Source organism: Vanessa cardui, chromosome 15 (genome assembly GCF_905220365.1).
Source record: "Vanessa cardui chromosome 15, ilVanCard2.1, whole genome shotgun sequence".
Classification (NCBI taxonomy): domain Eukaryota; kingdom Metazoa; phylum Arthropoda; class Insecta; order Lepidoptera; family Nymphalidae; genus Vanessa; species Vanessa cardui.
The window spans coordinates 4,751,173-4,776,637 of NC_061137.1; the positions used below are offsets into that span (position 1 = coordinate 4,751,173).

A 25,465-nucleotide genomic window follows, 5' to 3' on the forward strand; every position below is an offset into this window, starting at 1 on the left:
TTTGTGTTTTCGCAGAGCTGTATTTAGCGGCAATAGAATATACCTTATCTTCTTATTTATTTAAGATCCTGATATTAGTCAACTTAATTTTAATATTTTAATATAACCAAATGAAAATAGTATTCGTGATTTTCGCGCACGTTAGAAAGAATTTAATTGTAAGTAATGAATACAATTATAATAATTAGTATAATTAAAAAAGAAACTGCAGTGTTTTGCTGGTTCTTCGCAGTCGGTATTTTTACTTTTGATTAATTGAATAATATTACACAGGCGCATACTAAAGAAAGTTTATTTTGAATTTGAATGTTAGGACGTATTAAACAATGGCATCTACAATTGGATTTACTACTAAACCAATTATGATCATTCTCGACTTTCACGATACCAAAGTCAAGGTTCTGTAGGTCATAGGCACAAGGGGTCGTCACGAGGAAACCATACTGATCGATCCTGTACTACATTATCAAGTTCGGTCATTCTATTTTGAACTCTATTTCGAAGCGATAAGATAATTTTTAAAATCGAATAAGTTATGCCGCTCTAGACATGTTAAATACGTGATAAGGATATGAAATTTGATAATTATGCGACGTAGCGGGATCGCGTTCCGTATAACGTAGAGCGTGAGCCAGTTTAAAAAAAAAAGAGTTCGAGAACCTTTTTTTTGTATACTTAGACGCATTATCAACATACAATAGTATTGTTACATTTTAATACTATTAAAGTGCAAGGTCGATAAGAACAATGGAATGTATATAAATCTCGGCAAGTTGTATAACATGGCAGAAACAATAAATAAATTTAAGTACCTTCTTTTAAAATTTCATAACGTAAGTATAAAAATTTAAAAAAATAGTTGGTTTGTTTATTGTTATTTCTCCGTCAATACGAACGCACCATAACTACTGAATGCATCTGTACGAGACTATGACCAATCGACTCGGAATATTCCGTAAATAGTAGGTAATAGGCTTTTTTGAATTTTCAAAATTCAAAAAAGCCTAAATTTTGTTGTCCCTTCCCCCCTCTAGTTAATGTCCAGTGATGCCTTTCTCAGCGATTACATTTTGAAGTACTGTCCAATTAGCTTATAATTTTTCTCTAAGTAATAAAGAGGTCTTATTTAATTAGGTCATGAAAATAAAAAAATCATCATAATACTTTTATTGTAATATAAATATTTATAGAGACGTTATACTAAAAAGAGTAAATTACATCAGAATTACGGATCAGATATGCAAATATATGTTATAGCTCCACGGGATGCATGATACTGTCGGAAATGTAAGTAATATTACTATAATCTTTATTTACGGGCACATTAGCCAGTGATATCGCGTTATTAATAACTAGATTGTGATTCGCTTGTGCAGCAGCCGACCTAAACCTCGTTTATCAAAGGTAATCATCATAGCTGTGCTGTTTAGTTTCCGGGAAGCACTTTATGAAAATTTTCAAAGAGGTTTTATTGAAAATACAGATATACATTTATTCTTTAATCTATTAGACACGGCATTTCTTGTTGTTATAAAGTTTTTTATAGTTAAGTGCTTTATTTACAATTAAATAATATGATATAAAGTTTACATTTTTATTAATTATATTAATAAAGCCTGTATATAAATCAACGAATGCGAACGAAAAGGATTTTAGTATTTATAAATATTTTTTTTTTAATATTTTTATATTACATAATAAACCTTATATATTATTATTCTGTTACGAAGATGGAAAGGACTTGAAACATATTACATAATGCTTTTTCCCTTCGGGTTGATGGATGTACAAGATTCAGAATTACATACGACACATGCAGATTGCAGGGCGATCACGACTTTCCCTTCACCGTCGAGCACGAGAAGAAATATATACACAAATTCAACACTAAAAATAGTCTGTTGTGCAGCTAGGGTTTGAACCTGTGGCCTTTGAGATCCACGTTTTCTACCTAACGAATACTTACCTTACCTACTTATCTTGGCGGTTAACATATCCAAGCAGGAAAAGTTAATGATAAAACAAGGCTAGATTTAGGGAAGGTAATAAATTTCCCACAGGTAGCAGGGGTAAGGCATCTTCTCCCTTTGAGGGGAAGATTTGGGCCATGTTCCACCAACTTTGCTCCAATGTGGGTGGACAGTATTCGCTTGGAGAATCTCTACTAAATCAATATATCTAAAAAAAATTCAAGCACTACAATAACGTGTTAAATAAATAGTTATTCTATAGGGTTTAGCTAATTTTGATTATTGAATCACGTCTCAAATCAACTCAGTCTTATAAAGTTTAATCACAGAGGCTCTCTCATGAATCCGGACTTGATTAGTCTAAACCAAAAATAATGTTATTCTTGTCCTTACTGGTTCACAAAATGTTGTCTTAAATTTTCGCGATTATTACACTTTGAAATAAAACTAGCTATAACGGATTTGAATCGCATATATTAAATACTTTTTTTAATTTTTGACATCCCGACGTATCGAGCACTTTACAGCGTTCGTGGTCACGGGTAGACTCAGATCGTATAGATTATTCTTTCTTTAGACTTATGATGCATACAGAATATACTCAGTATCTGTAACAGATGTACGTAACAATTGTGCCAAATGTAACATTGTTACATCCGAAGACGTATAATTCATCAAATAAAGGTAATGTTTAAGCACAGAGTTATTATGAGAAACGGTGATATTAATTAGCGGTTTTGTTTCGCTCGGTCTCGCTTCGCTGGGAAACGAGATGCTAAATGTGTTTTACTTGTTGCCAATTTCACAAAGTTTTTTTTCCGTAATGACAACTGCGGTCGCTCATTGGTCGAAATTCGACTGTAATTCGTTGCTATAAAATGAGACTTCACATCATAAATCCATTACCTGCTGCAAAGGTTACATGGCTTTCTTAAATTTTTGCAATCATTTTCGAGATATTAGATAGGCAAGGCTTCGCTGAACGAAACCTTTGTCATCATTACGATTAAAAAAAAAACAATTACAAAACAGTGCATATGTGTTGTGAACGACTGCATTTGAATACATAACATTTATATTTGAATGTATGTATAAGTATAATGTATTTGTAAGACACTTAATATAAGCTTCAAAACTAATCCATGCTCTTCATGTGGATATTTGGGGTAAACCGTTTGTTTGAATTTATCAAGCGTAGGTCATGTACTAGACACGTGCATAAATATTACAATTGAGATAAGATAATGTGTTCTACGATGCGATATCAGAAATTCGGTTGGAGAAATGAATCGCAACAAAATCGACTCCATGTTATTTTAACAAATCCGAACACTTTTCCTACCAAAAATTTTCACAGCTTCTTCAAGCTTTAGAATGTCTTCTATGGTAAAGGTCATTGACTCATTTTCGATACTAAGAAACGATTTATTTCTTATGTATTCTTGTAATGAGAAGACTAATTATAATTTACAGTTACATTGAATCACCAAACTTACTCAAGTGTAAACTAACGTCCACCATCCTAGGTGTTGATGAAAAAAATTTGTTACCTTAGTTTACCAATATACCGAAGACATTTTCGAACTTTATTTTTATCTCATTAGTTTCGTCACCAAAGAGTTTTAATGAAGAATAGTTAGGTGTGATGTATTCTGGTGTTCTTTAAATTTTTATCGAAATAAAGTTAATTATACTACGGTGACTACCAGTCCGCCCGGCTTCACACAGATGGACATAAATATTTTTTAATATTTTACTCTTTTGTTTATATATTTTTTGTTGCTTTTTCCGACATCTTACAATTGTCGTTCTAAAAAAAACCTTAATAAATTATATACCTAAACCTTCCTTATGAATCTTTTGTATACAAGTAAAAACCGCATGAAAATCCGTTCAGTAGTTTTGGAGTTTATACCGAACATACAGACACGGCCCGTGGACTTTGTTTTAAATATGTAGTGATATGTAGTGATTATTTTATTGATAAAAAGCAATGTATTATTTTACATTGAAAAAATTATAACTGATAATAATTTTAGACCAAATAAAAAACGACACACTTGTCAACATGTCGTATTATAATTTATGTATTAAATAGTGTTTGCTCGGCTCCAGTTGGATAACAATCACGGACCTCCGAGAGTGAAAGCGTTCCGCCGGATTCACATGTGATCAACCTCAGTTACGTCAAGATGCGTACGGTTTTCTTTGCCAAACGATGGCGATGATAAAGTATGAAGATCTATTCGCGAGTTTAAATAAAACAATTACATCTTTAATCGTTGACTTACTAAAGTAAAGTAACAGCCTGTAAATTTCCCACTGCTGGGCTAAGGCCTCGTCTCCCATTAAGGAGATGGTTTGGAACATATTGGAAATTAGACACATGCAGGTTTCCTCACGATGTTTTCCTTCGCCGCCGTTCATTGTTGACTTACACAGTGTTTAAATCATAACACCAAAGTTAGGTTTTATCTGTGGTATCTTATTCGAATCAAGTAAGATTTATTTTCAAATGCGCGTATTTTTAATGTTGTTAGTTACTTAATAGGAAAATATAACAATTTATTATCAAACAAATCAATTATGTCAACATTCATTACACGAAAAAGAGCATTTTCGAACGATTGAATATGTACGATTTGACATTTTAACATATTTTCTCATGACGATATATTTAAAAAAGAGAAATAATTTTAGATTCACGTTTTTTATTCTAAGAGATTTTTTGTTTAGATCTAAACAAAAAACCCATTTATAACCTCGACTAATATATGTAACGGTAAAAAAGTGATTTACATATTATAGTTAAATTAAAATAAGCAATAAATATGTTATAACGTTCATAACGGAACGTATATTAAAATAAAAAAATAAAAAAAAACACGCTAACATTCTAAATGACAAGTAACGGTTACAACACCAGAATGCAAACATACAAAGTTGTTTAAAGAGAGAAAACATTTAATGTTTTTATGCCTCCACGCATAACAAAGGAGTTTCATCTTGATGGGGAGACAAATTGACAGGTGTCTACGTCGAAAGAGCTTCGAGTGGGCCTCAGTGACTATTAAGTAAACTGATTTTATCATCTGTAGCTCAGCTTATGTAAGGTTTAAATGGCTTAATTAGAGGTTATTTATCGAAGTTGTGTTCTTTTATATTACTAATCGATTCGAATCTTCTTATCACGTATTTCAATTGAAGCAGGTAAAAAACATTGATTTGTTATTAGCTTCATATAGCTAGCTTACATATTATGATTTTAACAGTTCTTTATTAATATATCTTTAGTAGTTTCCGTCCGTGACTTAGCTCGCGTGTTAGAGGGGAGGTATATAGTTAGTAGGTAGTTGCTAATTGTATGTGCTATTCCAGACTAATAATATATCTCTGTGCCAAGTTTCCTGCAGATCCGTTTAGGAGTTTAGCTTGACTGTAATAAAAACGTCCACCCATCAATACAAACTTTCGCGTTCATAATATTCGTAAGAAGTACAACACTATTCCATATAATTACATGCAAATATAGAAATATGTTTATTGGTTGTTACTTCTCTCGTGATAGGAAGAGGCTATTCAACTGAGGCTATAAAAATATGATTTAATATTCTCTGTATCTTTTAACAAAACCTCTACTACCTGATGTAACTCATACGTTCTACTTGTAATAAAAAGTAGTAGAAACGTACGGTACTAGAAGATTACGTACCACTTGTAATAAGTTTGTAATTTTTATAACAGAATCTCTAGTAAAAGTGTGTAGCGTTCAGTACTCCTAGAGTCTGGTTACCGTTGCGATTTGCGGTCGTGTACGACTATGTATGATGTGAAATTATGTTTTCTACAAAGACTTTGTTATTGTTAACTGAAAACAATTAAACTTTACCTATTATTATAACAGTCGCTTTTTCAACGATAATTAAAAATAAAGATATCAACCAAAACAATACTTATTTTGTTCTTATTTTACGTAGTTATTTAAAGTTCGTAGCTTACAATAGATTGAAATAAATTGATATCAATCGAGGTTATTGAATTTCTAATGTCAAATTTCAAATTAGTATTGGGAAAATGCTCGTTAACTTTTAACATAAATATTAATCAAAGTATTGAACAAAATATTAATTAATAATCTTAAATATTTTAAATCTTATATTAATATTAAAATTAGTTTTATTGTCTATTGTTTGTCTTTGCTGAATCACCATCGATGCTTCGCCTTATACATAATAGAAAGAGTAGTAAGCTGCAGCAACATTGAGAGCATAAAAATAACGTCAATCAATGTTGGAAATGATAGTTTTTGTTTTAATAATAATTTACAAAAACAAAAAACGATTTCACCTACAATTTTCGTCTATTGTCAAGACCATCGCTTAATGCTATGAGCATTACCAAAAGATGGATGACTACGAATGAAACGCTGACAGGTTGACAGATTGTTAGCCTCGATTTGCAAAATGCACTTTAAAGTAAGTATGCATTACTTTCCCTGGCTGACATTCACAAAAAATAAACGTGAGAATTAGTTATACGTAAATAAGATACACATCTATGTCATGAATTCGAGAAACCTCGAACGAATCTACAGAAATTAAGGAGTTAAATGTACCGCAGTTTTATTAATCCCGGACTTAAAAACTCTTTTAACCAGTTTTTTGTACCTTCAAGACTAATCATTAAAGTCCAAGGCAGACCGTAAAATTAAAAAAAAAAAAACTTGTAACGCTTAGTTAATCGATTCAATAAAGTTAACGACGATAAAATTGAAAACGTCTCCACAATATATTGTAACTATTAACATCCAACTAAGAGACGTCCGTTTTCCTGTTATGGGAAATTAATATTCTTTTACTTATATTCTGCCGTTAGCGTGGTATTTACGAGAAAACACATTTCTCGGGTTTCCGCCGTCCCACAGAAGCAAGACTCATTACCAGGTAACGGAACCGATGCCTTGGTACTGTTAGAATCACAGAACATTCCGGTGGTTGTGTACTAGTTGCTCGCTTAATGGGTTACTGGCATTTATGTAAGGGTTACTAGGATACACGCTGTCGTGCACAAGTTTATTGTATAAACAGAGTATGACAGTTCTATAATACCATGTACAAATTATATACTTAGTATTGTGATTTTTGATGTATCTATTTTACGTCTACAAGCTTCGATCACATACTATATTTTCTTGGTGAATTTTATAATTTATCTATGGAAAATGTTTTATTAAATATACAAAGTACAATACCTAAAATTATTACTGTAAAAAAATATGTAACCGACTTAGATCTTTTCTCTTTTATGGTACGTCAACTTTTGAAAATTTTCTTTACTTTTTCATGTAAAAATATTGTCATGCCTGTATGGAAATTTTCGACCACCGAACCTAAATATTTATTTATTGTTTTTCTTTTTTTGATTATTCAAATATCATATATTTCTGTTTTATTTTGTAAGCGTAGCTTTTGTCACAAGACGGCCCTATTGTCTGCCCTCGAATGTCTCGAAGAAATATAGACCAACCCAAATTGAGACAGTATCTTATTAATTCAACCTCAGACACAAATTCATATTACACATACAATTGGGACACTAATATATATTTTCGCAAGCAATAAAATGTTTTAATCTATTAAATTACACTATATGTATATAAAAAAAATGAAATGGTAAAAAATGTAATCAATACACATCAATATGGTTGGTAATTTCATCCTTAATATGTCAACTATCAAATTTTTCTGAGAATTGGCCTTAAGATTATAGTCACCGACGTTATTTATCTACCGATTTAGGTAGGTATTGACATTGCTACCAACTATGAATAATAACGTATACTGACAATGCAAAAAACTTCACGCTTAATGTATAAAACCTTCAAAAAAGTATACTTTTGGGATATTCATAGGGATAGTTAAAACAGTCAGAGGTTTATTAATTATTAGTTATTTTACCCTTTTATAGCACATATATGATATGCTTTTAATTTTTAAATTAAAGTTGGTACGAAAGCAAGAGGAATGATAGCAAAATTGATGCATGGCTCAGTGGTTAAAACGCGTGCATCTTAACCGATGATTACGGGTTCCAATCCAGGCAAGCACCACTATGTATATATGTGCTTAATTGTGTTTATAATTCATCTCATGCTCGGCGGTGAAGGAAAACATCATAGGGAAAACCTGCACGTGTCTAATTTCATCGAAATTCTGCCACATGGGAATTCCACCAGCCCGCATTGGAACAGCGTGGTGGAATATGTTCCTAACCCTCTCCTTAGTGGAAGAGGAGGCCTTAGCCCAGCAGTGTTAAATTTACAGACAATGACATTTACTTTCCGCAATTTCGATCCTATGGATTAAAAATACACATGTAATACTTTTAATAAGGTTTATGAACTAGTAATCCGAGTTCCAAGTGTTTCGACAAACGGACAAAGTCATCATTTGAAATAAGAGACGAATATTTGCATAGTGTATTTGCTTCAGCTTTTTGCGCGGCGGTTCCGGCATTTATTTTGTTAACGTTTGCCGACTTATAATTCTATACATATAATTCTTAGAGAGCTTTGAATGAGCTTTACGATATGTAACTATTATATGTAGAGCTTTTTATACATATGACACTTGTCATGTTATATCTATATTCTATACTAGCTGTGCACGCGACCTTGTACGTCTTTGAATTTAACAAAAAAATATTTATTATTGTAGCCTTATTTACTCCCTATTATATCAGTTATCTGCCAGTGAAAGTCTCGTCAAAATCGGTCCAGCCGTTCCAGAAATATACATTTCCCAATTTTTCAATGACCAGTAGATCTAAAAAAAATCGACCATCACAATATAATATACCAACACTAACACCCACTAAGATACAAAATAATAAAATTTTCTACATGAATTTACTTATAACATTTTTGCTAATTTACTACACGACTTATTACAAGACGTATAGAATTTAACACGACATTCGTACAATTACTTACAACTCATAATCAGGTTTACATGTAATCTTAATTTACTCTGAGTACTTGCATTGTATATTGTATTAACGACACACTTGTAATTTTACAAAAAAATATTATTACAGTATAGTTAGTGTAGATGAAAAGTTTCCTATACGAATACATTATATACCTACGTAGAAATATTACATTTCCAACGTTGTTACTTGCCATTCTAGACGATATAAAAAGGCGAAACTCATCAATTGTTACGGAGCCAATGTCAAAGAAACTTGTTCACAATGCCTGTGAGAAATAATCTTTTACTGAAAGAATATCTAGTGTAAGATATCTATTCTATACAACAATATTCATTTGTATTCTGATTATTAGAATACAAATAAGTATTCCTATAAAATTTAAATATTCATTTCATCGCTTACAAAATCAAATTAGAAGTAAAGATTTTCGCTTGTATTTGGTCTCTTCCATATACTGTTACTTTATAAATGAATGACATATTGTATACAAGCTTCACTATAAAATTCATTGTTAAATAGCAGCCTGTAAATGGTCTAGTACTGGATAAAGGCCTCCGCTACACTTGAGGAAAATGTTTGGCACTCATTCTACCACGCCGCTCTAGGTTGGTGCATGAATGCACACAGCAGAATTTCATCCAACACATGCTGACTTCCACCAAATTGTTGTACGGCTAATATTTCACGAGATGAATAATAGAAAAAAATAATGAAAATTTTCTAAACTTCCTGAAATCGCTAAGCTATGATAAAATTTTAAAATGATACTCAAAAGTAAAATTACAGTGTTAAAAAAATACTTAAACCTCTGAATTTGTTTATAGTTATATATTGCTAATGTAAGTGATATTATTCATTAACAAAGCCGTATTTTTTAATGTTTATAATATATTTACAAAAGTACTAGTAGTAGTAGTAGTAACGGCCCGTAAATTTCCCACTGCTGGGCCAAGGCCTCCTGTTCTATTAAGGAGAGGGTTTGAAACAAAATCCACCACGCTGATCCAATGCGGGTTGATGGAATGCACAGGTGGCAGAATTTCTATGAAATTAGAAACATGCAGGTTTCCTCACGATGTTTTCCTTCAACGCCGAGCACGAGATGAATTATAAACACAAATTAAGCACATACATATATATGTATAGTGGTGCTTGCCTGGGTTTGAACACGAAGTCATTGGTTAAGAAGCACGCGTTCTAACCAGTGGGCCATCTCGGCTCTCACAAAAGGCCTACATGGTTATGACACATTAAAACAAAAGTACTTTTAGGTACTTAGCTTTATATAGGAAAAAGTTGTTCCATATATTTTGGATACTTAATATGAAGGACATCCAATGTGAAACCACAGAGTTCTCAAAGTTAGAACATTGGTGATGCAAGGAATGTTTAATATCTCTTAAAGAGCCAATTAATTAACCAACTCGCTATCAAGTGCCCCATATCATTTCCTACTAATTTACTTTTAATATAAAAGAATAGATAGAATATTTCAATGAACTAATATTTCAAAATGTTTCAGGAAATTATTACGTATGTTTAAACTGAAATGCTTCCTGTAAAATTAGTTATTAGCATGTCGATGTGCACGTCTTAGATTCTCTAAATTGTATACCAAATAAATAAGCCGATTTATGTGTAATTGATGTTTATGTTTATTCAAGCGTATGCTTCAAATCATGCTATGTACGCATAGCAAGAACAATATCAAACGAAAGAACTTATATATATTGATATCGCATTACCTGAATCATATCATAATATTTTAGAATTAAAACTGTTTGAAAACGTAAAATTAATTCTAAGGGTAATAAATTAACCGGCGATTTATTAATATCGTTCGTAATTTAAAAAAAAAACATCATCTTTATTGATGTATAGGAACGTCGACGATCGAAGTAGAATTAAAAGCAAAAATATACTAAAGGACTGAAATGGATAATCTACTAAGTATATGTTATTATAATATGTTTATATGCCTATACTAAGGAAACATGGTATCATTCAGACACGTGCATCGTAAAATATAGATCTGTATAAATTACAAATAATAAATGTGGCGGAAAGATTCGTTACACCAGAGTAGATAAGAGGACATCTTACGGTGTGTATATACAAATGTATACATATTGTACTATTTCCCATGAGGACCACCTATGTCTAGATAGACTTTCAAAGCTGAGAACTCGTCGAAAAAAATAGTAGCCAATGGATTGACCAATTAGTACACGCACATTAATACAGACATATATTGTCCATATTGTATATACAGGATATATTGTCCGTGCGTCGTGAAGTAGACACGTATAATTTTGTTGCTAAAGTAATTAATTATTTCTTAGTGTAATTATTACTCTTTAACAAAAACATTTTCACTGTTTGTGCTCAGTAATTGTGACATTATAATATTGTGAAATTTTATAACATTTTGTGTTGTATATTTGAAGATATTAGGCAAAAACTTTCTAAAATCAGTGCATTTAAAGGACATCTTTAACGTTCTTTAGTGATCGGAGTGTGGCAATGTTAATGAACTTCATATATAAAAAATATAAGTTCACTGACCTCTCGTAACACTGTTTGCTCCAAACACAAATACGAGGGACTTTTTTGCGATATATATACATAGGGTTCGTGGCGCAGCCGTAGAAACCGCGCTTATTATTAGTTATACCCTAGGTTCAAATCCGAGCTTAGCGTTAATATTATTTTTCTTATTTTTCTTTTTACTCATTAACCATGGCTAATTTTATGTGTGCTGGGTGCCCTGATGAACTTGATGACTCTCAGGCATTACAATGTCACAAATGTAAAGACAGATATCATGTCATATGCACACGAATATCGAACCAGGATTTTATAGAGATGAGTTTGGAAATGAAAAGTCTATGGACTTGCGATGCATGCAGATGCAAACAGCCTAGGAAAGGTGATCATTCCAACACTCCCGTACGCAATACTCCGGTTGAAATGGAATTTGTCACTCAGCGCGTTAAGAGCCGTACTACTATTTGCTCTTGTTTGTCGGCTACTAATGTTCGCGAAATAATTAGAGATGAATTGCGCAATATTCTAACTAACGACCTGTATCCAAAAATTCAAGAATTAAAAAACACTGTTGCCTCATTTGAAGTTGCTTTAACATCTATCAATTACGATATTGAAAAACTTAAATCGGAACAGTCCACCCAATCTGTACAGTTGAATAATTTAATTAAGGAGAATGAAAATTTGCGTGCTACAAACCAAACTGTCACAAATCGCCTTATGCAACTTGAGCAGCATACACGAGCGGCAAATATTGAGATCCAATGTGTTCCAGAACATAGACAAGAAAATTTAATAAACACTGTTCAACAGTTAGGTAAAATCATAAAATGTCCGGTAGCAGAAGAAAACATACATTTTTGTGCAAGACTTGCGAAGATGAATGCTAAAAGTCCACGACCGAGATCGATATTGGTTAAGTTCAGCAGTCCTAGGTTGCGCGATGAATTTTTAGCAGCTACTATTAAATACAACAAAAATAATAGTACGGATAAACTTAACACTAGCCACTTGGGAATCGCTAATACCAAGAAAACTCCAATATATGTGGTAGAAAATCTTACACCAGAAGGAAAACTTCTGCATGCTGCAGCTCGCCGTAAAGCAAAGGAGCTGGGTTTCCGCTTTGTCTGGGTTCGTGATGGAAAAATTTTTGTGCGTAAATCTGAAGGTTCAAACTATGTATATATACGAAATCATGACACTGTCAGTAATTTGTCATAAAATAACGCTAAGTTTGATTATTGTATTTACTTTTACTTAAGGGCCCTTTACAAAATAATATTTCTCTATACTATCAAAATGTCAGGGGGTTAAGATCAAAGACAATTGATTTATTTAATAACGTAATCTGTAACTCATACGATGTTGTAATTATGACGGAGACGTGGTTGATTGGGAGTGTTTTTGATTCTGAAATCTTGGATAGTCGTTATGTTGTTTATAGACGTGATAGGGAGAGTAGTGGATTCCACGCTTCGAAAAATGGAGGTGGTGTACTCATAGCTGTATCTAATCAATACAATTCTTCGCGAATGTTCAGTTTCGAGTCCGAGTGCGAGGATCTTTCGGTTTGTGTAGATGTATTAAACGCCCAAGAAAAGATTGAAAAACTTTACATCTGCGCTGTGTACATTCCACCTCCTGTACAAAAGCATATATTTAATCATTTCGTCGATAACTCGAATCGAGTACTAGAGTCCGTTACCGATAATATACTTATCGCTGGCGATTTTAATCTCAGTAGCATTACATGGTCATTGGATACACATAGTCATCTTTGTGCAGAACCCTCCAACAGTTATTTACAAAACCTTTTAACAGACTTTCTCTCATGCAATGAGTTGTATCAATTCAACTATATAAAGAACAATAAAAATAAAATTCTTGATCTTGTTTTATCGAACATTGAAATTCATACTACTTCATGCCTTGATCCTCTAACATGTGTCGATCCCCTTCATCCGCCTTTAGTTCTTTCTTTCGATTTAACAAATTCTACGTCGCTCATCCCTAATAGCAACATTACCAAATTTTGTTTTCACAAGGCAGATTACGCGAATATAAAGAAAGAACTAAGCGAAATTGATTGGAAGGAAATTTTGAGTGAGTGCTCCTGTGTTGATGATATGGTCTCATTATTTTATGCCCAAATTCGTAAATTGATATTAAAATATGTACCAAAAAAGAAACCCCGCAGTCATAAATATCCTATTTGGTTTACTTCGTGTCTGATTAAGTGCATTAAAGAAAAATATAAATATAGAATAAAGATTCGAAAATACAACAATCCTCGCGATAAACTAACTTTTGACTTATTAAAGAAAAGGTGCGAAAAACTTTTGTCATATTCTTATTCTAAATATATAGATCGTCTTGAGTTATCTTTAAGGTCTAATCCTAAGTTAATTTGGTCATTTTTAAAACAAAAAAAGGGGAAGAGTTCTTATCCATCAAAAATTAAGGGCGACAACATAATTGCGTCCAGCGGAACGGACATCTGCAAGGTTTTTGCTAAGCAATTTTCGTCAGTTTATAATAAGAATGATGGTTACCATGCTACCAATAATGGAGACATTTCTGTAAATTTATGTAATATTACGAACCTTAGTCAAATATCTTTTACTGTAGATCAGGTTTACAATGTTTTAAAAAGACTGGATTCTAATAAGGGAGCGGGAGCTGACGGGATTCCATCAATTTTTGTCCATACTTGCGCTAGAACATTGGCTTTACCACTGACACTAATTGTCAATACTTCTCTGTCAACTAGCACTTATCCTACCTTGTGGAAAAAGGCCCTTGTATTGCCTTTGTTCAAAACTGGTGATAGAGAGGATGCTAGGAATTATAGACCTATATCAATTATGTCTGTTTTTGCGAAGGTATTTGAGGTACTTTTATATCCTGTTGTTTCTTGGCACTTCCAACAATTCGTTGCACCTGAACAACATGGGTTTGTGAAAGCCCGATCCACAGCAACTAATCTTGTGTCCTTTGTTGAAGACATTACTGAAGTTCTTGATACTGGCATGTGCGTCGATACAATTTACACAGATTTCAGTAAGGCCTTCGATAAAGTTGATCATGGTGTTTTAATTACTAAACTAGAAATTATAGGTATTTCAGGCCCATTACTGGAATGGTTTCGGTCTTATCTTATCGACCGGTCTTCAATTGTTATCGTTGATGGTTATGCTTCGGAACCATTTTTTACGCAAACCGGCGTACCACAAGGTTCTCACCTGGGTCCTTTGCTGTTTAACATATTCATCAACGATATCAGTAGTTGCTTTAAATACTGTAAATGCTACTTGTTCGCTGATGATCTGAAGATTTTTAGACCTATCTCTACAGATACCGACAGAGAACTCCTACAGGAGGACTTGAATAAGCTATCCTTATGGTGTCGAAATAATGGCATGACTTTGAATGCTGAGAAGTGTCATGTAATAAAATTTTCCAGGAAAAAGACTTCTTTTGCGAGAACATATTTAATTGATGGTACAGCTCTGTCCGAAGTTCCTCACATACGTGATTTAGGAGTTATACTCGATAATACTTCGGTATAATATCCACATTGACAATATTGCAAACAAAGGTTTTAAGACTCTTGGCTTCTTTTTACGTAACTGCAAGCAATTTAAGAATTCACGCTCTAAATTAATTATTTATTCAGCCTTGGTACGTAGCATTTTAGAATATTGCAGTGTTGTGTGGAATCCTCACTTCAATATTTATTCACAAAGAATAGAAAGTATTCAAAAACGATTTCTTTGGCATTTGTGCTTTGATCTTAACCTAGTCAAAACTCTTAGGACATACGAAGACAGGCTTAAGTTCTTTAAACTTCATTCACTTTCGGATCGAAGACAGCTCCATGATCTCACCTTCCTGTATAAATTGGTGAATGGTGTCATTGACAGTCCCTGTTTATTGAAACAGTTAAATATTCGTGCACCGGTGAGGACACTAAGACCGTCGTCTTATACTCCATTTGTTGAAAAACCTACACGCTCACGTCAAAGACGCTACTCTCCAATTAATAGATTAATGTTGAGTTACAATGCCATCTATAAATTAACAAAAAATAATTGTACTCTTTCTACTACGTCACCCACTATAGATAAAAAGAATTTAGATAGAAAGATGGATATTGACATATTTTGTGATAACCTTGTGAAATTTAAATGTAATTTATTAAATTTTTATTCATCATATAATTCTAATTTAGAGTAATCTAATAATTATGATGGTTGTGATGCATTACTTATTAATTTGTTATTGCCTAATATCGGAAATCCTTGTTACTCAATTATTCTTCAATTGATTTGTTTTATATTTTATTTTATTGGACATTGTAATTATTTATTTTAATATTTATTAATGATATTAAAGTACAAATTTATAAATATGCTCAATTTTATCTAATTTGTTAGGATATGTTATTATTTATTATTTTAATGTTTATGTTGATGATTTTCTTTCCTATTTTTGTTTCTTTCAATTTGTAATTTTACCTGCATGTTGTGTCTATTTTGCTTTGAAATGTGTGTAACACCTATAATTAAGATAACATTTAGATTTTAATATTAGTTGTTTTATTATGCTCTACTCGCTTTTGTTAATGTATATCTTGTTGGTGTTAATAAATAAATAAAAAATAAAAAATAAATACAGACTGTCAAGTATAAGTTGGCGTTCCTGTGGCAGCACCTGCTACACCCTTTGCCTTGCCACTTTTTTGTTTATTTTACCAATACCTCCCTAGAAAATAATCTCTACGTCTCATTTTTGATAGATTTTGGGTAAGTTTTCTTAATAAGGGTAAATAAAACTAATAACATATAAATGAACAAGAAAAATTAGTACATGTTTTTGCCACATGACAACTTACACTTGACGCGCTATAAAGTAGAATGACGTTTGGCAAGTGTCAAGGAACTGTCACGCACACAAAGATAATAAAGTTGGACCGTTTGTTTTAATCCTTTTGTAATGCGACACTTTATCTAGATTTATAAGTAATCTAAGAAATAAATTGACAGTTAGTGGGTCGTGATTATTATTTTCCGGTCATAATAGGTCAATGTTTCGCATTCGAAGTTTACCATCCATTCCATTTTTAAACATTAAGGCGAATATGAAGCACGCCGTGTACATAATTGTCACAATCATTACATTATATAAAACAAAGTCGCTGTCCGTCCCTATGTATGCTTAGATCTATAAAATTACGCAACAGACTTGGATGCGGTTTTTTTAATAGATGGACATGGACAATATAATGTATATATAAGTCGAGATGGCCCAGTGGTTAGAACGCGTGCATCTTAACCGATGATTGCGGATTCAAACCCAGGCAAGCACCGCTGATTCATGTATTTAATTTGTCTTTATAATTCATCTCGTGCTCAGCGGTGAAGGAAAACATCGTGAGGAAACCTGGATGTAACAAATTTCATAGAAATTTTGCCAATTGTTTATTCCACCAATCCGCATTGGAACAACGTTGTGAAATATGTTCCAAATCTTCTCCTCAATGGAAGAGGAGGCCTTTAGCCCAGCAGTGGGAATTTACAGGCTATTGTTGTTGTTGGACAATATAATAAAGGAAAGTTGATATTTTTAGAAGTTTCTAATGTGATGTCATAAATAAACAAATCTGTAGTAGGTATTGGTATATTTAGTCAGTCTTGTACCTGTGCGAAGCCGGGGCGTGGCGCTAGTAATTGAAATAAACTACGATCACGACAATGTAGATAACGGTACACAGCATTATGAGCGTTTTAGACTAATGTCAGTCTGAGTAAAATATGTAATAATATAATTTATTGTGTATATGCCAAAATATAAGCTTCGCAGAAATGATTTGTTGTGCTAAATTAACTTTACGGCACGGTGCTACCGAAAATTTAAACGCTCGTCGGATTTTTTTATAATATATTCATTGATCAATTGAATTTTTAAAATTATGTAAGTTTTTATGACAGGTGATGTTACATAAATATTTTCCTATAAATGTAGAAAATTATGTTTTTATTATGATCCGTCAGTAAAACTGTAATAAAATTAAGTCAAAAACGTATTTACAGTTACCTATCTATATAGTTATTTGGTTGCATGACATCAATACTATTTAATCATATAACTTAACTTTTTATCGGTAAAATAGAATAGTTATATTATCATCATTAGTTTCGTCCTCGTGGAGATGAAAAATATGAAACAATCAGAATTCTGGCCCATTTCTGAAGCTTCCTGACTTAACAAATGAGATTTATCGAAGTAGAATTTAAAGGTACTACAATTACACGGTCACTAGTACTATCAGCCTCACACGCCGTAATTTGTGTCAAGTTCTATGAGCCATTGGCGAAATAACCTGTGCACAATATACCACACCGTTAAACTAGGAATTTAACTCAATTGATCATGTGATACTGTCCATTTAACATAAGTTACAACTTACTCGACATTTTGTTGTAACTTCTCTCAGTGGCGATCGCTACACGTTTAGTTTTATACCACAAATCTATACACTGTCATGGACAATTATAATAATGATTTTAAATAATGTAAATAATTACATTTATTGGCATGGCATGCCAGTCAAAATAAGAAACATTAAATTCAAACCATGCAAAATTTGTTATCATTACTTAAATGACAAAAAATGTAACTACTACTTGATTCCAAGTTCTACCAAAACGTTCGCTTCAAAAAGTGCTATTTCAACTAATAGACAATAATCCGTAACAACGTAACCACATGAATAATAGTACTTGAAGAAAATTGGTAATTACAGCCGGTTCAAAATTAGGCGGCATTGAACTTGGCCCGCGGTGTTGCCACGTAATAATACGGCGCAAGGTGAAAATTATAAATGCTATTATCTCCTGACATGTAATTACGATGGGATTTATGATATCTTAGAACAACGCGATACACATGCTCATCTATACTTGTATTAAAATCACGGAAGTCTATGTTATAGTGTCTAATCTCTGCGTTTGAAAACTTTAACTAACGTGTGTTACGAAATAATTAATAGAAGGTATGTTTATTTAAATTTTATGCACGTTTAGACGATTTCACTATTTCCTTCAAATTCGACTTCGATAAATCTCATTTGTTAAGTCATGAAGCTTCAGAAATGGGCTACAATTCTGTTTCCGCTTTTGAGGAAACAACTCAATCAAAATTGTCTTATTCATATCTCGATTAACGAAAGACAGTTTGCTTTGGTATATTTTAAGCTGTATGTCCCTATTTGCTTAGATCTTTAAAATTACGCAACGGATTTTGATGCGGTTTTTTTAAGATGAATAGATAATAAGATAGAGTGGTCCGAGAGGAAGAGGTTTTGTATATAACACATGAACAATATAGTAGAGACTAGAGAAACACATAAATAAACAAATTCTGTTGTATATTAAGTATGAGTATTGCACCCGTGCGAGGTGATAGATAAAGCTAATCACAGTCTCTGTCGCTATTTATTGAGTAAACCAGAAAGTCCCTATATAATAATATATTAATATTTATTCTAACATTTCAACAAAAACTGCGACAAAAATAGATTTTTAGATTAATAAAAAATACACCAAATCATATGAAAAGCATACAATGATGACATTCTATCAAATGTAAGTCTATCAAACGGTGTCCCGGTTAATTATAATCTATAAACGAACGTCGATCATACAGCCACCTACTTTTTAAAGTCGGTTAAAAGTACACCAGTAATCTATGATGCGACTGTAAGATATGACTATACTTTCTCTTATTTATTGCTAGGGCTTATAACGGTGTATAGATCATTAAACGTATCCGTTACGTTCTAAATCTATTTTGATATCAGTGAATTAAATTTAAGCCTCTTATATCCAATATTGTATCACTGAAATGGTAACAGATTGAAACCGTAAAATCTTAGGTCTATTAAAGTTTAAATAATTCTTCTATAAGGTTTTACGTATAATGACACTTTTCTATTAATGTATGTATATAAGGGTACGTTTTCTACTATTATATAAAAAAGAAATGTAAACGTCCCACAGTAAGGTTAAGATTAAGTATACCCTTTTGAGTTTCCATCACGCTTAATTATTGCGACAGATTTTCATCACACAAATTAATTTTTTTTTATTATAATTAAATATTAAAGACAATACAAAAATCTATGAAACTAAAAATATGTCGAACAAAATCCCGTCGAAATACTACTTTTTATCTAATTAATTCTAAAATTTCAAATACGGGCACAATTTTAACATTATTAAATAATAATACGTAATGTTATTGTGGTACATTCACACGCACGACGCACGCAACGCAAGATTACAGTTTTAATTACATTTAATAAAAAACTACATGCTAAAATACCTGTAATAAAATAGGCTTATTTTTCTCATCAACATCATATAACGTGTTACGTTTTGTAACATAATCACTGTTATTAATGATTTTTTGTGTTAAACTTACGACATTAAAAAAATACTAATTAGAAATATTACTATAAACAAAATAAAAATGATTGCTCTCTGGCAACACCGTAAAAGGTTAGCTAGGCTGTATAGAAATTAAAGTTATGAAGCTAAGGTAACCTTTATAGGCATCTGTCATTATCGACAAAATATAGGTCGCTTATTACCTTTATAGGCTAAAGAGATTTTCTTTACATAAAATTTGTTTTTCCCTGTTAAAGTTTATACCGAAATGCCAAATCTCAATGCCATTGTATGTTCTTTCTCAAAATACATATACCTAAATGTATCACCATTTACTACGTAATGCGAAACTATCATGGTATGCCAGTAAAGACAAAATCAAATGTTACTTAGTAGTGCATAACATTATATGTCATGACATAACTAACGTAAGCCTTGTCGTCTTCAACTGTACCAAACTCTGTTACAAATGGCGAAATTATCACGAACTGGGACACACTAATCGCTAGGCGGTTCTACGAATATAAACTATGCATTTTATTATATCTACTTCTCTATCAAGTATCCTAGTTTCAGACAATCTAGTGTTTATTCCTGGACTTAAAACAAATGAATATCTCAAGGAAAATAATTACCGTTTGAGAACAATGAAGAATTATGACGGAAAACACGATTCGGACACCGTTAGTTGACTCTTCCGGTCTTCGCTAACTTTGATAACCCATTTTGATTAGAGCTGTTAGTGGCTCAGTGAAACTGTTAAGATCATAATATGATAATTAAAATAAATACTTATATTCGTTCTATATATGCTGAAGTTATATGACCAAGTAGAGAATATTTGTCAGGATAGAGTTCGAAATCGATTTACGATTCGAAAATACCAAAAAAATTACATCGGAATTTATTTAATCGAAATGTAATTAATTATTTTTTTAACATTTGTTTGCGCAATCGATATAAATTCAATGTAATTTCACACTTAAATCCAGTCATAATTTTACGACATTTATGGAGTTCATTTATCTTTAAGATGAACAAAAAATATGTTATTGATTCCTCAATATTCTAGGTACTTAAATTCCTATAAAACATGTAATTACCTGGTCACTGATCTCTAATGGCTAATTACGTTTAGAAAAAAAATAAAACACCTGTCGTCTAGAGATTGCGACAATCCTTTAATCTAGTCTACAGTAAATTGTTTTGAATTGCTTTCATTTCCGTCGCTTTGACCACTGATCTAACCGCAACTTAGTATAATATACATATAACATAATGTCTAACCGTCGAGCAAAACTCTACTGTTGTTTATGGTAGTCCAATATGAGGTGAACGATTTTTAACAGTGGCGCTTGTCTGGTTAAGATCCCTGTTGTCTTAATTCAAAATCAAAACGTTTTTATTCATATATGTTTCTATAAACACTTGAATAGTCGTTTTACAGAATTATATTTAATGAAGTTACTACCGGTACGAAATGTAGATTCTACTGAGAAGAAACAGTTAGAAAATAGTTACTTTTATCCGTCATGCGAAAATACAAAGTTATATCAGTTAAATACAGTATGTATTTATATAGTAAATCCAGCCTAAAAGTCAACCAGTATTAACTCCACATTTTTTTATCATATATGTATACGACTTTTATCCGAAGTTTAAATGTGTTATTATAACTATAAGATACACATTACATATTTATACATTATTTCCAATGTTCTAAGCATTTATGTATGAAATATAAATTGTCTGATATTGTTCGCAGGGTGCGCCGATATGTGGCGACCAATACTAATTACAACCCTAGTGATATCGAGTGTCTATGCTCGTTCCAATCAGGTCAGGGACGTAACCACGTCTTGCGACAAGAGCTCTATTAGTATTCATCTTGATATGGAACAACCGTTCAAAGGACTCGTGTTCAGTAAGGATTTCTCCAGGGAATGTCGAGTACAAGGTTTGTAAACAAATTGGAATATTTCTTTTATATCCTCATGATACTTAGTCTACTATAGAAACTTCACTAAGAAAAAATAACGTTGACAAAAAAAAATACATAGTGTAAAAAATATTGCCACTTTCAAAAAACGATTAAGTACGAAATTAAATATTAAATTATGTGAATAGAGCGCTCAGCGGGTGATTAAATCAATTCTCGCAGCGATGATTACGTAAATTGAATCACAAAATATAGGCACTACTTACTACCGAACATTCATTTTTTCAGAAATACGAATAGTTATAAATTGCATTTTTTTTAATTTTAAGGTCAAATGCATACGAATGTAACTCTTCACTTACCATCAAATGCGTGTGGTGTAAGAACGTCTACCCTGAACACAACGGTGGAGGAGCCAGATGACAACGAAAATCTCTACTACAGTGTAGAACTGATCGTTCAAATGGACAGGCAACTACAGCAGTCTTCGGATCAGGAAATCATAGTCAGGTAATTTATATGAAATCCAAGCAAAAATAGTTAGTACTGTCTTTCCGATCTAGTGGTAGCCCGGAATTAAGAAGTTGATAGTGTGTTGAAGTGACAGTTTTTTTTATCTCGCTGGGCAAATGTTTTACGCGTTTCTCCCACAAGGAAATGAGGGCTGAGTTGGTCTTGCCGGTGCCCTGGACGTCGAATGCGCTTTGGTACACTTGAATACCTATTAAAAATCCAGCGGTTCCTGGAGTGACGGGATTGGGCGTCCAATTCCTAGGAGGAATTCCGAGGGCTTTGATTAGGGGTCTGACCTAACTTTATCTTACCTAACTGTGTCAATTAATCTGACGAAGTAGAGGGCAGTCCGAGCACCTATTATTACATATTCACATCCGCACTATAATGTCTCTTACATAGATGACAAGTATTTGAGGTTGTTCATATTGGCGGCGTTCATAATAGTGGTCAGAGAGCGATAATGAATACCCGTAAAACAATAAAATGAGCCGCCGGGCGATGGTGATGACTTACTATAGTCAGCAAGACCGCCCATTGACAATGACGAAGTAAGAAATGAGAACAATTCCTTAGATCGCCAATGCGATAAAAACCTAACCTAACTAAGATGTTATATCCCTTGTGTCTATAGTAACACGGGCACATTCACCCTTCAAACCGGAACAAAACAGTCCTGATTATAGCTGTTTGATTGTAGAATACCTGATATTTGGTAACTATCCAAACGAGCTTGAACGAAGCCCTACCACCAAATAAATTCATTCATAAATTCAATTATAGTATATTTTACCTGAATTCACGAAATACATTATGCAACATTTTACTCCGACACTATTCTACACACCAAACATTTTATATATAGCAATATGGTCCCGTTTGGTGAGCCTTGACATTTGCTATTGTTATAGGTTAGGCGTGGTATTGGCGTAACCGAAAGTAATAAACCTGTCAAGTGACTCTATCAATCTTCTAACATAGTATTAGTATCTCGATATAGAATTACTATAATTAAACACTTATATTAATATTATAGTGAATTTGACATTATTATTGTAGAGTAATTAATAAATTTAAGCAAATCTATGGCAAAGCTCTGGTACATCTTAATGTGCTTTACATTTTTAGATTTCTATTTTATAAGTCTAGTGTATATAGATATTCATTAGGCCGAGCCAATGACGAAAACATGTGAATCATAACCGAAAATGGATTTGAATTGAAATTGATCCAGAAATATAAGAAAAAACTTGGAATGACCTAAACGCTCACAGTTCACACTGACGCGTAGTATCAGAATTGAAAATTAAAGACTCGAATTGATAAAAGGTTGCCGGTAGCCTCATGTGTTTAATGTGTCGGAGATTTCCCACATTTATCCATCATGGATTGAAATAGCGTGGTAGTTTATCCATCAAAATTTCAACCGAGAGCTTTTGAACAGCAGTGGATCAGCAAGCTAACGTTACTTTACTTTTTTACTTACATAGGTTATTCTGAGATCTAAAGTCAAGCATTGAAATCAAATGAATTACATTACATTACTGCTTTAATAATAAATAAAAAAAAAAAAAAACAAATTTTCATTGATTCGAATTTCAAAATGTATCAATGATGCCGATGAATTTGAAAAACTAATGTGAATACAGAACTTATCTCACGATTCCAATAGATTAGGTCCTTGGTGTATGTATATGGTCATATTATTACGTATACTTATATAATTATTTTAATCTAACACAGGTGTAAATTGCAACCGCGTGCGATTCGAATAAGCAGTTCCGCGCTGGAGGGCGTCATTAAGTCCAGGTTGCGAGAAATGACTGGACAAGAAGGAAAACGTGTAAGGTAATGATCTTAATACAATTTATAATTATAGTTATGATTGAACTTCAGATTGAATTGCCAATACCGGGAACGGATAATAATACCATATGTAAATAAATACTTGCCAGTGGATACTAGTCGTATCAAACATACATTTATATGAAGAATGTTGAAAAGAAATATTGATATGGCTTAAAAAGAGTTTCGTAAAACTTCTTAGGCGGCGATTTGATGAAGACATATATAAATTTGAACTACGAGTTACGTTTATAATTATATTTCGTCTCTATCGTGTAACGAACACTATAGAGACGAAAAATATGACATTGGATAAAAAAAACAAGATCGGTATATATGTCTTTATTTTTTATTTACCGATGAATTTTTACTTCGTGTAACATTTTATTTATTATGTAATATTTCGATAAGTTTATTCAATTTTTTCTCAAATTACGAGATGAATCTGTGGCTTTACTCTCGTGAGGTGGTCGATTAAAATCCCCGGGACTAAAAAAACCAAACTATAACACCAATTTTCATTTAAATCGGTTCAGCGATTTAAGCGTGAAGGTACACTTTCGAATTTCAAATATTACTTTAGATACTCGCACTCGATTGTTTTGTTCTGCTACAACCGAAAGCGCGCTGTTCGCAGAACGGGCAGGAACCGGCAGGGCTGGGCGGGCGCGGGCGAGCCGGAGCCGCGCCAGCGCGTCGCCGACGCCGCGCGCGCCTGGATGCAGCTCGCGCCCGCGCGCGTCGAGGTGGGGCAGCCCACGCGCCTGCTCGTGCAGTGCACGCTGCCAGGTCTGCAACCCCCCCCCCCCCCACTGCTTACTCGGCATCACACCCTCCGTCATTTTGACGTTATGCTTAAAGTAAAAAAAGTAAAGTAACAGCCTGTAAATTTCCCACTGCTGAGATAAGGCCTCCTCTTCCATTAAGGAGAGGGTTTGGAACATATTCCACCACGCTGTTCCAATGCGGGTTGGTGGAATGCACATGTGGCAGAATTTCGATGAAATTAGACACATGCAGGTTTCCTCACGATGTTTTCCTTCACCGCCGAGCACGAGATGAATTATAAACACAATTAAGCACATATATATAGTGGTGCTTGCCTGGGTTTGAACCCGCAATCACCGGTTAAGATGCACGTGTTCTAACCACTGGGCCATCTCAGCTCGTTATGCTTATCCATTATTAATTAAAAAGAGATCTGAAAG

At 33.0% G+C, this 25,465-nt stretch overlaps 1 protein-coding gene across 1 annotated transcript in view; it reads left to right on the forward strand.

Annotated features, from left to right (window-relative positions):
• LOC124535784 overlaps positions 1-25,465 on the forward strand; it is a 43,419-nt gene that overhangs the window by 16,113 nt on the left and 1,841 nt on the right. The window contains exons 2-5 of the mRNA XM_047112118.1: positions 21,726-21,917; positions 22,229-22,409; positions 24,156-24,260; positions 24,895-25,046. Of these exons, the coding sequence (XP_046968074.1) occupies positions 21,737-21,917; positions 22,229-22,409; positions 24,156-24,260; positions 24,895-25,046 (619 nt within the window). The 5' untranslated portion in view covers positions 21,726-21,736. The remainder of the gene's footprint in view (positions 1-21,725; positions 21,918-22,228; positions 22,410-24,155; positions 24,261-24,894; positions 25,047-25,465) is intronic.